Source organism: Haliotis rubra, unplaced genomic scaffold (genome assembly GCF_003918875.1).
Source record: "Haliotis rubra isolate DU_JTF1 unplaced genomic scaffold, ASM391887v1 Scf312, whole genome shotgun sequence".
NCBI lineage: Eukaryota > Metazoa > Mollusca > Gastropoda > Lepetellida > Haliotidae > Haliotis > Haliotis rubra.
This window is the reverse complement of record NW_025766983.1, coordinates 953,337-970,003: the sequence shown is the minus strand read 5'-3', so window position 1 is coordinate 970,003 and position 16,667 is coordinate 953,337. Positions and strand designations below refer to the sequence as shown.

Sequence of the window (16,667 nt, the reverse complement as noted above, 5' to 3'; positions counted from 1 at the left end):
AATAATATAATCTGCTCTTTCAGTAAAACAGTCACTTCTTAAACACATCTTCTATATAAAAAAATAAGAAGTTCTAAATAATACAATCTTATTTTTCAGTAAAACAGTCACTTTTTAAACACTTTTTCGATAAAAACATGACGTTCACAAAACTTAATCTTCTTTTTAGATCAAACAGCCACTTTTGCTGTTTTCCGATTAGGCTCACCCATACAAGAGACCATAGTCTGGTCTTAACAACGATGTACACTGGACGGATAGATATAGGGTGCATTGCACCAACATGTCGATAAATAATAGTGGAAATATTACACCATACTACACCGGGTGGTAATTAAAAAAGATATAACATGACATTGTATTAAGATGAGGCTGAATGCCAAAATAAACAACACCAGAGCTCATTCCTATTGCGTTTTGTTTGTAAACACTTAGACTAAGGGGATATATCATATTAGAAAAATAATTTCGTAATAACAAAATTAACCAATCACGTCACGCTTGTTAATATCCACGATGCAAGCTGCAACGGGGGAATTACAATGGATTTTGTTATATTTTAGTGGTATTGTTATATCCACCTACGTAATACCCCAAATTGATTGTTCATGACGTATCTGTCGGAATGACAAGGTTATACTTGGACTTCCGGCATGCCGTTAAGTTTGTCGCCATTGTTGGCTGGTTTATTTTGTGGACCGCCATTGTTGTTCCCGCCAGAACTGTTAGCAGCAGACGACTGGGCTGCCGGGGGTTGTGTAGTTGTAGGAGGCTGGGATGGGGCTGATGGGGCACTTGACGTCGTTGCAGTGGATTTAGGACACAATTTAGCCACCAGTTTGAACCTCCATATTACAGCACCACACGCCGAGATGAGCGCCACGCTCCCTGTCACTGCTCCGGCAATGGTGGCCGCTTGGCTGGAAGCGCTTTCAGTATTGGGTGGAGTATTGGATGTTTTCTCTGTGGTCGCAGCTGATGTATCGCCTGTGGTTGCTGTATCCGTAGTCGTGGTTTCACCGGTTGCGGTGTCTGATGTTGTTGTTGTACCGGCTGCTGTGTCTGCTGTAGTGGTTGTAGCGGCTGATGTGTCTGCTGTAGTGGTTGTAGCGGCTGATGTGTCTGCTGTAGTGGTTGTACCGGCTGCTGTGTCTGCTGTAGTGGTTGTAGCGGCTGCTGTAGTGGTTGTAGTGGCTGCTGTGTCTGCTGTAGTGGTTGTAGCGGCTGCTGTAGTGGTTGTAGTGGCTGCTGTAGTGGTGCTGTTGCGGCTGCTGTAGTGGTTGCTGTAGTGGTTGTAGTGGCCGCTGCTGTGTCTGCTGTAGTGGTCTGTAGTGGTTGTGGCTGCTAGTGGTCGTAGCGGCTGCTGTAGTGGTTGTAGCGGCTGCTGCTGTAGTGGTTGTAGCGCTGCTGCTGTAGTGGTGTGTAGTGGCTGCTGTGTCTGCTGTAGTGGTTGTGGCGGCTGCTGTGTGGTCTGCTGTAGTGGTTGTAGTGGCTGCTGTGTCTGCTGTAGTGGTTGTAGCGGCTGCTGTGTCTGCCGTAGTGGTTGTAGCAGCTGCTGTGTCTGCTGTAGTGGCAGTTAAGTCTGTTGTGGCAAAATCGGTGGTTGTTGTATCTGTTGCAGCAGTGGTCACTGACGAAGACGGAGATGACCCAAACGCATCCGTTGTTGTGGTTGGAGCTAATGAAAATACTGTAGGTGTCGTGGTCATAGCTGGGTTTGGGCTTGCAGGCCCAGGTACCTCTGTAGCAGAGAGAACGTTTGTCTGCATGCCAGATTCTCCGTTATATGGCAGTGACAAAGAAGATGTGGTACCTGTTAATGTTGGACTCACTTGTGAAGCTCCCGAGTAGTAATCTGACGATGGATAGATGGTCCCACTGCTAGAGATCCTTGGAGAATAAACAGAAGAAACATCATTGTATGGTCCAAGTGAAACCAGAGGTGTCGGATTGTCACTTGCTGACGGTGACATCTGACTAGAGTCTCTGGGATTAAATGTAGATGAAACATCACTGTGTGGTGCTTGTGAAATCTGAGATGCCGCACTGCCACTCGCTGGCTGTGATGGAAGGATCATCTGGCTTGAGTCTCTGGGATTATATACAGATGAAACATCACTGTGTGGTCCTTGAGAAATCTGAGATGCCGCACTGCCACTCACCGTCTGTGATGGAAGGATCATCTGGCTAGAGTCTCTTAGATTATATACAGATGGAACATCACTGTGTGGTCCTTGAGAAATCTGAGATGCCGCACTGCCACTCGCTGTTTGTGATGGAAGGATCATCTGGCTTGAGTCTCTGGGATTATATACAGATGAAACATCACTGTGTGGTCCTTGAGAAATCTGAGATGCCGCACTGCCACTCGCCGTCTGTGATGGAAGGATCATCTGGCTTGAGTCTCTGGGATTATATACAGATGGAACATAACTGTGTGGTCCTTGAGAAATCTGAGATGCTGCACTGCCACTCGCTGTCTGTGATGGAAGGATCATCTGGCTTGAGTCTCTGAGATTATATCCAGATGAAACATCACTGTGTGGTCCTTGAGAAATCTGAGATGCCGCACTGCCACTCGCTGGCTGTGATGGAAGGATCATCTGGCTTGAGTCTCTGAGATTATATACAGATGAAACATCACTGTGTGGTCCTTGAGAAATCTGAGATGCCGCAGTGCCACTGGCTGTCTGTGATGGAAGGATCATCTGGCTAGAGTCTCTGGGATTATATCCAGATGAAACATCACTGTGTGGTCCTTGAGAAATCTGAGATGCCGCACTGTCACTTGCTGTCTGTGATGGAAGGATCATCTGGCTAGAGTCACGTGGATTATATTCAGATGGAACATCACTGTGTGGTCCTTGAGAAATCTGAGATGCCGCATTGTCACCTGCTGTCTGTGATGGGAGGATCATCTGGCTTGAGTCTCTGGGATTATATACAGATGGAACATCACTGTGTGGTCCTTGAGAAATCTGAGATGCCGCACTGTCACCTGCTGTCTGTGATGGAAGGATCATCTGGCTAGAGTCACGCGGATTATATACAGATGAAACATCACTGTGTGGTCCTTGAGAAATCTGAGATCCCGCACTGTCACCTGCTGTCTGTGATGGAAGGATCATCTGGCTAGAGTCACGCGGATTATATACAGATGGAACATCACTGTGTGGTCCTTGAAAAATCTGAGATGCTGCACTGTCACCTGCTGTCTGTGATGGGAGGATCATCTGGCTTGAGTCTCTGGGATTATATACAGATGGAACATCACTGTGTGGTCCTTGAGAAATCTGAGATGCCGCACTGTCACCTGCTGTCTGTGATGGAAGGATCATCTGGCTAGAGTCTCTGGGATTATATTCAGATGAAACATCACTGTGTGGTCCTTGAGAAATCTGAGATGCCGCACTGTCACCTGCTGTCTGTGATGGAGGGATCATCTGGCTTGAGTCTCTCGGGTTATACACAGATGAAACATCACTGTGTGGCATCAGAGATGGTGGATTATAACTGTCACTGCCTGACTGTGATCTGCTCTGAACAGATATTTCGCCTGTATCGCTGATAGAGAGAGGAGAGTAGCTTGGTGATCCACTGAACTCGGAAACATCCACGCAATCTCCCAGCTTGGAGCACATGTCCAAGCTACTGGCAGGTGCGTTTGGTTTATACATTGACATGGACGACTGAACTGTAACAGAGATATCCAGAAGATACGCTTCCAGAGGAGGTTCCAAGGGAGATAACTTGTGATAGTGGTGAAGTTGCATCAGATGGCAGAACAGTATGTGAACCAGCTGTATTCCAGGAACCAGTGTTCGAGTCCGAGCGGATGATTGAGTCTGAAGTTTGCAGGAAAACATCTGATGGTTGTATTGACGGTATGTTGATGGAGTGAGGAGTGTCTGATTGTGAAATAGCTGAAGATCCCAGAGACATCATTCTGTAAGGATCTGTTGAAGCAGAAATTGATAAGACGTCAGTTTGACTTCCTGCACTGTATGCTAGGTCTGACATCACTATCGATTCGGTGTTTGTAACAAACAGACGTGTAACTGGTTCAGAATCAGCACTTGCTGATGTCAATACCATGGAAGAAGGCATAGAGACATCAGTCGTTAGGTGATCAGAAGAAGGGAGAACCGTTGTTGACTGGCATTGTACTGCTAGTCTTCCGGCTGCGTCCTTCAGATAGGTCCTCTGGTAGTCACTAGGGGCTCCACAATCAGGATCCGGAGCGTCAGTGAATCGTTTATATTTCACAGAGTCTATATCGCGAATAAACTCAGCAAACCAGGCACTGTTGCAGTCACACACCCAGGGATTTTCACTGATATACACACTATCACTTCGTAATACAAAGTCTTTAAAGGATAGCGACACAGTGGTCAAACTGTTAGCTTCCAGATCTGTGATTCCAGCTGTACAATTTGCAAAGGCATTATCAGCAATACTCGAAATACGATTTCCCGCCAGGATGAGTTCAGACAATTCAAGACCAGGACATACGGAGTTTTCAAGTCGGGATATCATGTTGTCAGAGATATCTAAAATCCGAAGGCTGTTTGCCACAGAATTCAAAGTTCTAGATGGGAAGGATGCCAACTGATTATTTGCCAGATTTAATTGAGTCAGTGAGGTGTCAGCAAACGCTAGGTCAGAAATTTGTGATATTTGGTTGTCAAACAAAATGAGCATTTGTAAACCTTGTAGCCTGCTAAACATGTGGGACGTCAGGGAAGTGAGTTTGTTCTGTGCAAGATTCAACCCCTGTAGGGATGTGGCAGTGCCCATAGATGCTGAATCAAAAGATGGAAAAGAATTGTTTGAGAGATCTAGAAACATTAAACTGTTGAGGTTTGTCAACGTGCTGAAGGATAGTTCGGTCAACCTATTTCCAGTAAGACTCACTTGTTGCAATGAAGTCATGTTTTCGAAGACATTGTCTGGTATGACTGCTAAACCACTATTAGAAACTGTAAGTCTCTGTATGAGGGGGTTATTCTTGAATGTATCTGAAGCAAATGTCGTTATTCCATAGTTCGTAAAGGTGAGAGACATTAGGTTTCCTTTCCCTGCTAAGAAACTGCCATCCATTATTCCACCTCGGATCACGTAATCAGACAGCGTCATTTCCTGCACTGCGTTTGGCACTACCGTTGGTGAAATGCCTGAACATACCACCTTCACAATCTGGCCAGATATTGGATCTGTTTCACAGCTCGAACATTCAAGAGGACATGTTGGTGATGTGGAGGTCTCAACTGTTGTTGTTGTTGTTGTTGTCAAACATTCTACCTCCAGATCTCTGGCAGCTGTCTGTAGACTGGTGCCAACATACTTGGAGGGACTTGCACAAGCTGGATCGGATGCATTCTCAGACAGGAACTTGTAGGATGTATCCCGAACAGATTGGGTCAGCCACATTGTATCACAGTCACACAGCCAGGGATTGCCAGACAGATAAACACCAGACGACTGAGAAAGGAAGGTCGATAGATCAGCTGGGAAGGATTCAATGTTGTTATTTTCAAGGTTGGTCACATTTATATGGGAACCTCCAATCACAGAGGTGTCAAACGATGTTAAAGAGTTGTTGCTCAGGTCAAGTAGATCAAGATTCAAATTATTCAGCTCTCCAGCTGCAATATTTTGTATTCGATTCCTGCTCAGTTTTAAGATTTTCAGAGTGGAGGACACATCCTGAATCGAAGAGGGTACTGCGGAAAGGATATTAGTGTTCATGTCCAGTTCTTCTAACGGCATACCCCGGAATACGTCTACATCGACGGCGGCAATTTGATTTTCTGACAGATACAAAGTCTGTACATTTACCAGATTTGCAAAGTCACCAACGTTCAGTGAAGCTATGTTGTTGCCAGTGAAATTCAGGGTTCTCACACTAACAATGTTTTGTAGCGGGGCTGGATTCACACGTCTCAGTTGGTTGCCAGAGACGTCCAGACTGTGGAGACTGTTCAGACGTCGGAATGCATTCTCAGATATCGTGTTCAGTTGGTTCCCTGCAAGACCCAGTTTCTTCAAAGTTCCTAAACTGGAGAAGATATCATCGGGAACAGATGTGATGTTGTTGTTTTGTAAATACAGTTCCTGTAGATTGGAAACACTGGCAAACATGCTTGATGTAAGAGCAGACATTGGATTTTGCTCCAGACGTAAAACTGTCAAATTAGAATTATCTGAAAACACGTCAGATGCCAGGGATTCAATACCAAAGTTCTTGAGCTCCACTGTTTCCAAAAGGACTTTGCCAGCAAATAGACTTCTGTCAAGGGTCGGCGATCGCACTTGATAGTCAGATAGGATCATTTCCTTCAGAGTGTTAGGTAGGGCCCTTGGTGAAATGCCTGAACATACCACCTTCACAATCTGGCCAGATACTGGATCTGTTTCACAGCTGGAACATTCAAGAGGACATGTTGGTGATGTGGAGGTCTCAACTGTTGTTGTTGTCAAACATTCTACCTCCAGATCTCTGGCAGCTGTCTGTAGACTGGTGCCAACATACTTGGAGGGACTTGCACAAGCTGGATCGGATGCATTCTCAGACAGGAACTTGTAGGATGTATCCCGAACAGATTGGGTCAGCCACATTGTATCACAGTCACACAGCCAGGGATTGCCAGACAGATAAACACCAGACGACTGAGAAAGGAAGGTCGATAGATCAGCTGGGAAGGATTCAATGTTGTTATTTTCAAGGTTGGTCACATTTATATGGGACCTCCAATCACAGAGGTGTCAAACGATGTTAAAGAGTTGTTGCTCAGGTCAAGTAGATCAAGATTCAAATTATTCAGCTCTCCAGCTGCAATATTTTGTATTCGATTCCTGCTCAGTTTTAAGATTTTCAGAGTGGAGGACACATCCTGAATCGAAGAGGGTACTGCGGAAAGGATATTAGTGTTCATGTCCAGTTCTTCTAACGGCATACCCGGAATACGTCTACATCGACGGCGGCAATTTGATTTTCTGACAGATACAAAGTCTGTACATTTACCAGATTTGCAAAGTCACCAACGTTCAGTGAAGCTATGTTGTTGCCAGTGAAATTCAGGGTTCTCACACTAACAATGTTTTGTAGCGGGGTTGGATTCACACGTCTCAGTTGGTTGCCAGAGACGTCCAGACTGTGGAGACTGTTCAGACGTCGGAATGCATTCTCAGATATCGTGTTCAGTTGGTTCCCTGCAAGACCCAGTTTCTTCAAAGTTCCTAAACTGGAGAAGATATCATCGGGAACAGATGTGATGTTGTTGTTTTGTAAATACAGTTCCTGTAGATTGGAAACACTGGCAAACATGCTTGATGTAAGAGCAGACATTGGATTTTGCTCCAGACGTAAAACTGTCAAATTAGAATTATCTGAAAACACGTCAGATGCCAGGGATTCAATACCAAAGTTCTTGAGCTCCACTGTTTCCAAAAGGACTTTGCCAGCAAATAGACTTCTGTCAAGGGTCGGCGATCGCACTTGATAGTCAGATAGGATCATTTCCTTCAGAGTGTTAGGTAGGGCCCTTGGTGAAATGCCTGAACATACCACCTTCACAATCTGGCCAGATACTGGATCTGTTTCACAGCTGGAACATTCAAGAGGACATGTTGGTGATGTGGAGGTCTCAACTGTTGTTGTTGTCAAACATTCTACCTCCAGATCTCTGGCAGCTGTCTGTAGACTGGTGCCAACATACTTGGAGGGACTTGCACAAGCTGGATCGGATGCATTCTCAGACAGGAACTTGTAGGATGTATCCCGAACAGATTGGGTCAGCCACATTGTATCACAGTCACACAGCCAGGGATTGCCAGACAGATAAACACCAGACGACTGAGAAAGGAAGGTCGATAGATCAGCTGGGAAGGATTCAATGTTGTTATTTTCAAGGTTGGTCACATTTATATGGGAACCTCCAATCACAGAGGTGTCAAACGATGTTAAAGAGTTGTTGCTCAGGTCAAGTAGATCAAGATTCAAATTATTCAGCTCTCCAGCTGCAATATTTTGTATTCGATTCCTGCTCAGTTTTAAGATTTTCAGAGTGGAGGACACATCCTGAATCGAAGAGGGTACTGCGGAAAGGATATTAGTGTTCATGTCCAGTTCTTCTAACGGCATACCCCGGAATACGTCTACATCGACGGCGGCAATTTGATTTTCTGACAGATACAAAGTCTGTACATTTACCAGATTTGCAAAGTCACCAACGTTCAGTGAAGCTATGTTGTTGCCAGTGAAATTCAGGGTTCTCACACTAACAATGTTTTGTAGCGGGGTTGGATTCACACGTCTCAGTTGGTTGCCAGAGACGTCCAGACTGTGGAGACTGTTCAGACGTCGGAATGCATTCTCAGATATCGTGTTCAGTTGGTTCCCTGCAAGACCCAGTTTCTTCAAAGTTCCTAAACTGGAGAAGATATCATCGGGAACAGATGTGATGCTGTTGTTTTGCAAATACAGTTCCTGTAGATTGGAAACACTGGCAAACATGCTTGATGTAAGAGCAGACATTGGATTTTGCTCCAGACGTAAAACTGTCAAATTAGTATTATCTGAAAACACGTCAGATGCCAGGGATTCAATACCAAAGTTCTTGAGCTCCACTGTTTCCAAAAGGACTTTGCCAGCAAATAGACTTCTGTCAAGGGTCGGCGATCGCACTTGATAGTCAGATAGGATCATTTCCTTCAGAGTGTTAGGTAGAGCCCTTGGTGAAATGCCTGAACATACCACCTTCACAATCTGGCCAGATACTGGATCTGTTTCACAGCTGGAACATTCAAGAGGACATGTTGGTGATGTGGAGGTCTCAACTGTTGTTGTTGTCAAACATTCTACCTCCAGATCTCTGGCAGCTGTCTGTAGACTGGTGCCAACATACTTGGAGGGACTTGCACAAGCTGGATCGGATGCATTCTCAGACAGGAACTTGTAGGATGTATCCCGAACAGATTGGGTCAGCCACATTGTATCACAGTCACACAACCAGGGATTGCCAGACAGATAAACACCAGACGACTGAGAAAGGAAGGTCGATAGATCAGCTGGGAAGGATTCAATGTTGTTATTTTCAAGGTTGGTCACATTTATATGGGACCCTCCAATCACAGAGGTGTCAAACGATGTTAAAGAGTTGTTGCTCAGGTCAAGTAGATCAAGATTCAAATTATTCAGCTCTCCAGCTGCAATATTTTGTATTCGATTCCTGCTCAGTTTTAAGATTTTCAGAGTGGAGGACACATCCTGAATCGAAGAGGGTACTGCGGAAAGGATATTAGTGTTCATGTCCAGTTCCTCTAACGGCATACCCCGGAATACGTCTACATCGACGGCGGCAATTTGATTTTCTGACAGATACAAAGTCTGTACATTTACCAGATTTGCAAAGTCACCAACGTTCAGTGAAGCTATGTTGTTGCCAGTGAAATTCAGGGTTCTCACACTAACAATGTTTTGTAGCGGGGTTGGATTCACACGTCTCAGTTGGTTGCCAGAGACGTCCAGACTGTGGAGACTGTTCAGACGTCGGAATGCATTCTCAGATATCGTGTTCAGTTGGTTCCCTGCAAGACCCAGTTTCTTCAAATTTCCTAAACTGGAGAAGATATCATCGGGAACAGATGTGATGCTGTTGTTTTGCAAATACAGTTCCTGTAGATTGGAAACACTGGCAAACATGCTTGATGTAAGAGCAGATATTGGATTTTGCTCCAGACGTAAAACTGTCAAATTAGTATTATCTGAAAACACGTCAGATGCCAGGGATTCAATACCAAAGTTCTTGAGCTCCACTGTTTCCAAAAGGACTTTGCCAGCAAATAGACTTCTGTCAAGGGTCGGCGATCGCACTTGATAGTCAGATAGGATCATTTCCTTCAGAGTGTTAGGTAGAGCCCTTGGTGAAATGCCTGAACATACCACCTTCACAATCTGGCCAGATACTGGATCTGTTTCACAGCTGGAACATTCAAGAGGACATGTTGGTGATGTGGAGGTCTCAACTGTTGTTGTTGTCAAACATTCTACCTCCAGATCTCTGGCAGCTGTCTGTAGACTGGTGCCAACATACTTGGAGGGACTTGCACAAGCTGGATCGGATGCATTCTCAGACAGGAACTTGTAGGATGTATCCCGAACAGATTGGGTCAGCCACATTGTATCACAGTCACACAGCCAGGGATTGCCAGACAGATAAACACCAGACGACTGAGAAAGGAAGGTCGATAGATCAGCTGGGAAGGATTCAATGTTGTTATTTTCAAGGTTTGTGACTTTGATGACTGCACCTTCAAACACAAGTGGTCCCAATGATGACAGAGAATTGTTGCTCAAATCAAGAAAGTCTAGAGTATACCCTATGAGTTTGGATTCCTCAATTCCTGATATCCTATTACCAACAAATTTAAGAGTGTTTAACGTATCCTTGATGACTGAAAGGGAGCCAAACGGTACGGCTTGAAAATTGTTGCCGGAGAGGTCCAGATATGCCAATGATGTACCATTGAAAGCATCAACACTAATGCTTAATATGTCATTCTTCTGAATACTGAGTATTGAGAGAGATGCAAGGGTGCTGAACTGGAGTGCATCCAAAGACGAAATGTAGTTGCCCGACAAGTCCAGTGACACAAGAGTACTAGCCATCGACAAGGCAATACCGTTGATGGAAGTGAGTTTATTGTTGGACAAATCCAGCTGTTTTAGGTTTCTTAAACCATACAATACATTATCACTCAGGTTCGAAATGTTATTATTAGCCAAACTGAGTTTCTGTAACCCACTTATGGTACTTAACGCGTTGTCATCTATGGTTGATATGGAGTTGCTGTCCAAGATAAGTTCCGTGAGAGATGGAGAACTAGTGAATGTGGTTGTGGTGAGTATATCAATGTTATTCACACTCAGATCCAGCGTTGTCAGGGCTGTATTGTCCTTGAAGACATCAGAAGCCACAGTCTTAATTCCGAAGTTTTTCATCTGAACATATTCCAGATTTGGTTTTCCTTGGAAGTAGTTCACAGTCAACTCCGTGCTTCGCAAAGCAAAATCTGAAAGTTTGGCGACTTTGATGGATGTATCCAGGTTGATGGGGCTATACCCACTACACTCTACAGATATGATGTCCCCTGTCCCCGCATCAGTCCCACATACAGAACACTCTGTGGGACAGGTAGCACATCGAGACACTTGAACCACGCTTACCAAAAGGAGCAGTACACACAGCCAGTCTCTGTTTCGTTCCATGATTTCCGTTTGGAAACTGTTTTCTCCAAGCTTGTTAATTTTTCCGCACGTTGAATGTAATAATAATCCTGTTTGAATATGATATTAAAAACACTAGCGTCTAGGCATTGTTTGTTCTGCCAGGTTTAACACTACATGTGCTATTTTTTCTCATAGTGTTCGCTCACCTTCAATCTTCCCCTTTCTGAAAATGATCTTCTTTTGAAGACCTTGCAGGCTAATTGTGGTTTAAATACAGCTATGTAAACGGTGGCAGTGGGACGAGGTCCCGCCTCATGCTTCAACCAATCACCTTTGGTTGTTCTGTTTGAATGAGAGTCACATGTAACTGTAGTTGTCCTTTTAGGTGAATGTATTGATGATCTCAGGTGACTCTGCCGGTACGTGGATCTTGTTTGAAGATCTGATCAAGAAGAAGCAGTAAATGAGAATACCATGTTGAAGTTTATGTAGACTAAACGAGGTCCCTATCAAAAGAACTACTCTTGAATGGGTGAGCCAGCACTTAAAGCAAGAAGGTGTAGTTTGTTGACACTGTTCAATATGCATTTAGAAATATTCATCTCGCTGAGGGATCATATTGCATCGCCTCAAATATAGTCAGATGACGTCCCAGGTGCGGCATTAGCAACGTCAACACAACAACGCCGTGCACGGAGACGGCATGCGCGACAGACGAAGTGGAGAGAATTGTCAATGGGAGATACAGATTACTAGATAATATTTATTCTTGAAATGGATCGAACATTGTAACTTCGTAATTAAGAAATTTAAACCGCTGACAATACTTTCTATGCATTTTATTTTGGTCTTTTTTCATACTTCGCATCATGTGTATGCCGTACACTTTAATATTTGATCTGTTCAATATCTGGAATTCGAGTTGCACAGATTATTGGAAGTGTATTTATGGCAACTGAGTGAAGGCTGTTGAGACTTCCAAGATGTCTACAAGTGTGCAAATTGGTAGTTTTGCTCAGATAACGCTCGTTCGATATCAAGGCATATTAACGCGGGCAGGTGCACGCAAATGCTGTCAAAACACACAACCAATCGAATTCATAAACAATCAGCCTGGTTTGTTTTACATGTGCGTTGTTAAGGTCCATGTTTTGCAAATATTATGAATTTGATGTACGTAAGATCGTACAATGAAATATTCAATAAAGTCGCTCATAACAATGGGTCAGTTCAAGCATGTGTCCGTAAATTTGTAAACACCCATCACCGGTGGATGCCTGCTGACTAACGATGCTCTCTCTCTCTCTCTCTCTCTCTCTCTCTCTCTCTACACGCTCTCTCTCTCTCTCTCTCTCTCTCTCTCTCTCTCTCACACGCTCTCTCTCTCTCCTCACACACGCTCTCTCCCTCACACGCTCTCTCTCTCTCTCATACACGCACTCCCTCTCTCTCTCACACACACGCTCGCTCTCCCTCACACACGCTCTCTCTCTCCACTCTCTCATACACGCACTCTGTCTCTCTCTCTCTCTCTTTCTCTCGCTCACACACGCTCCCTCTTCCACCCCCCACACCCCCACACCCCCAACTCTCTCTCTCTCTCTCACACACACCACAAAACCCATACGCCTCATTAGTTAATATTTATATATTTAGCCGTTGCGACCGTCTAATGTTTACAGGATAAACGTGCATGTAAATCATCTAATATGCTGACTGAATTAACAAAAAAGGAAATTCAACAAGATTGAGATTTTACCAAGATAACGGCCAGACACGTCACGATATATTTAAAAGTACACGATGTCAAGAATATACGCCTTCTGTTATTCACATGAGTTCAATGCTGAGGAGTTACCGTGGTGTATGTAAGTGGCTGTGGCTCTTTAGCGTCAATCAGTATTGTTCATTTGTGTACCCGCTCCTTTATACTGTATTATAAGTGAGTGAATTTGATATTACACTACAAATATGATTTCCGTTATATTGATGTGTGTCAGTTTACTGAGGGGGCAATTTTACAGCAACGCTGATCACCAGAAAGATATGCTGGTTGTGAGAGGCGACCAAAGACCAAATGAATCGGCAGGCGTGTGTGTGTATGTGTTTGTTTTTTGTTGTTAGTGGTGGTGGTGGTGTCTATGTGTGTGTGTGAGAGAGAGAGCGAGAGAGAGAGAGAGAGAGAGAGAGAGAGAGAGAGAGAGAGAGAGAGAGAGAGAGAGAGAGATGAGAGAGAGAGAGAGAGAGAGAGAGAGAGAGAGGTGTATGTTCAACCTTGGTGACTGAGTCGTACCTAGTCTGTCTCACAGTCCCTAAACCGCACTATTTTCACTTCTACCTGGCCATTTGTGCAATGCAAAAGCCCTAGATGAGGCAAGTGTAGATTACCTCAGGTTCAGAAATCCCTTCTCATTGGGGCTACTTTCCAATTACAAGGAATTGTTTTGTTACCATTAAAATTGTATATATTGAGATATTCAGCGTCAGTCTAGGTCGTACCCCGGCTTGGATAGTTGCTTACGATATCAATCACTGGATTAGTCACAGCTGGAGCATTGCAAACTGCGGTATAAATCAATTAAACAATATATCGCGTATTGGTTCGATGTTAAGGACACAGGAGCGTGTCACGCTTAGAAACAGCGTTAGAAAGACATATATGTATATAGACCCTACCCTAGTACTATATAAAAGGAAAGGATGTAACCTTTTATATAGTACTAGGGTAGGGTCTTATGTCTTTCTAACGCTGTTTCTAAGCGTGACACGCCCTGTGGTTAAGGATAAGGAAGTGGAGATTACCCCGATGCCCAATACGAAAATTACCATCGAGGGGGGTTGGGTGTGTCACAGGGGCGTGTCACTCTTATTTGTGTTTCTAACGCTGTTTCTAAGCGTGACACGCCCCTGTTGGGTGTGTGAAATGCTTTTTGTTTTGTTTCTTTATTTTTTTTCCCTTTTTTTATGGAGTGTGCGTGCGCCCGCCCGCATCCTGCGTATGGCGGAACTCCTATTTCCCAGGATACTTGCCACTGTCACCAGCCAAGGCCTCCGTTACACATACCGACGTTTCTTAGCTGCAGCATTACTGACTGTTGTGAAACACATCAAACACTACCTCCCTTACCACTAATTACAAATCGATTACACTCAGAGACCCCGTGTTTGCTCACCGTTCTGTTCCTGGATTTTATTGAATCAATGTAAACAAACAGCCATGTGACATGTTAACCCATCATGTCATACATGACTTGACAATGAGGAATTATTTGCATCCGTTCGGGGAGACTTAAGCGTCCGTTTTATCATAATCAACAAATATTTTTCGACAGTACATGTACCCTTATCTTGGAGCTGATCTGGAACCGGAACAGACAGTAACCCAACCTACGGAGACAAAGCTGTAACTTCGGAGGGATCGCTGCGATTTCGTGAATTTCCACTTAGTGTCGAGACATGTGCCATCAGTCCTTGAGTACAGCGTCTATACGTTTCAATTCCCGATGTATTTCGGAACATTGTCAATGTATTCAAATGTCTATTTTAAAAAATAGATATATATTAACGGAAAAAATAACTGTGCATAACGTAAAATTTCATAAAATACAAGTTATTTGAAAAGTCATTAAAATATCCATAAATAAGCATGTAGCAAAGAACTTTACAGGAAATTTGTCACCTATCGAGTGTGAAACATGCACTTTCAATGAACTTACTCACTTTTTGCATGCTTTTTGACCCCTGAAGTTCACACACCTGATACTGAAAATTGAAGAACGGTTGATGATTCTCTAGCCTCTGAATGTTGTGGAAAACACGTTAATTTTAACCTCAACAGCACGAACTTCAAGCCACGCCTTACAGAAAACTGAGACTTAAATGGCCCAAAATGAAACACGATCTCATCTCTATGGTGACGTTTTCAACATAATGGGAACACGAGTGATTTGCCTCGGACTAGCTGTTAAACTCACACGTGACGTGACGTCAACAAGACAACCACATTCGGCTGATCCATCTAAGGAATCGATTCCAGACTGCCAGTATGACTGCTCGGGCCATTCCTGGTTTACGTCCAATCAGTTCTAGGACTGTACGGAACCGACTGAGGGAGCACAACATCCGACCCCCACGGCATGTTATACGTCCAGTTTTGCTCCAACGTCACCGACAGGCAAGTCTTGCCTGGTGCAGACATTATCTACGGTACAGGAGACAAGATTGGGATGCAGTTTTGTTCACTGACAAGTCGAGATTTGATCTGGGCCCAAGATCGCAAGCCAGTCTGTGACACAAGATCAATATCTGTCTTTGTTTTAACTTATATATACATCTTGGAACAACAAGCTTAGGTCTAAGAGTGTTCATGTTCAAATATGTTATAGTGACTAATTCAGGACAGTCATCGTCCAAATATTTAAAAAGCCTAAAACCTATGTAGTCCAGATATGTGAGACTTTATTGTAATATATATATGACGCTAACCTGTAATCTTAATCACTACTGTACATCCTTATCACTACCGCATTGTACATTGACTTGTCAGCCCATTAATTATTGTATAAGACATTTATAACCTTCATTGGTAATCCCCCTTGCCGTGTCTGCATCACATCAACTGGTCAAGGAAGTGCTATTGTTTTTCTGTCTGTCCACTGATGAGTCGTCGCCTGTCCATTGTTGTCAAAAACTGCATATATACTTAGTATGCTCACATCTAGACAGTGAAGGAGTACGAGTCCGGTATTCCAATTGTCTGTAGGGGCGACCACGAGAAGGAGAATGCCGCTCGTTGGAAACGCCCTGTGATTGAGCAGGTACTCCGCTCACCACATGTATGTCTTGTGTATTTGTTTGTCATGTACTAAAGACGTTTGAACTCAACTATGCCTTCGTCTTCATCAACGCACACTTCATCTTAATTATGAGCTAATTCCCCAGTCGACCATAACCACGCGTTGCCAACTATAAGAAGAAGCAGAATCTCCCTGCATATCTGTGTTTTCATCTTTGGTGCTACGTTATACACTATGGGTGAAATGAATGTATGCAGCGTGTATGTACTGCAGTTTCTCTTTTATTTCATTGAAAATAGAAAAATATTGCTTTTAAATTTGACTACGTCAATGCAGCCATCGTTGAATCCCTTTACTGTTACAAATGGTAATCTGTGGCTGGATAATACTGTGTGAGAATTAATTCGGTTCAATTTAGACGGGGTGAGAAATGAACCAGATGTCATCTACAATGTTTGAAATGTAAATGTGTACCGAAACAGGACACTTATTGATTTTTTTATGTCTGAGAAGCCAATAAACATTGGCGTATAATATTTCATTATTAAAAGTCAGTAATCAAAAATTATTTTTTTATAAATAGAACCATGTAGGCGTGTACTTGCGTGCTGCCCCAGTTCAGTTAATATTCTTTTCAAACA

General features: G+C 43.7%; 1 protein-coding gene across 1 annotated transcript; it reads right to left on the bottom strand.

Moving 5' to 3' along the window:
• Nucleotides 1-634: 634 nt before the first annotated feature.
• On the bottom strand, nt 635-11,269 carry LOC124283275 (serine-rich adhesin for platelets-like). Its single transcript, XM_046719302.1, has 4 exons — nt 7,025-11,269; nt 5,109-6,669; nt 1,021-3,694; nt 635-920 (listed from the first exon to the last, which is right to left on the bottom strand). Exons 1-4 carry the CDS (start codon nt 11,267-11,269, stop codon nt 635-637), a joined length of 8,766 nt encoding a protein of 2,921 aa, XP_046575258.1.
• Nucleotides 11,270-16,667: the final 5,398 nt, after the last annotated feature.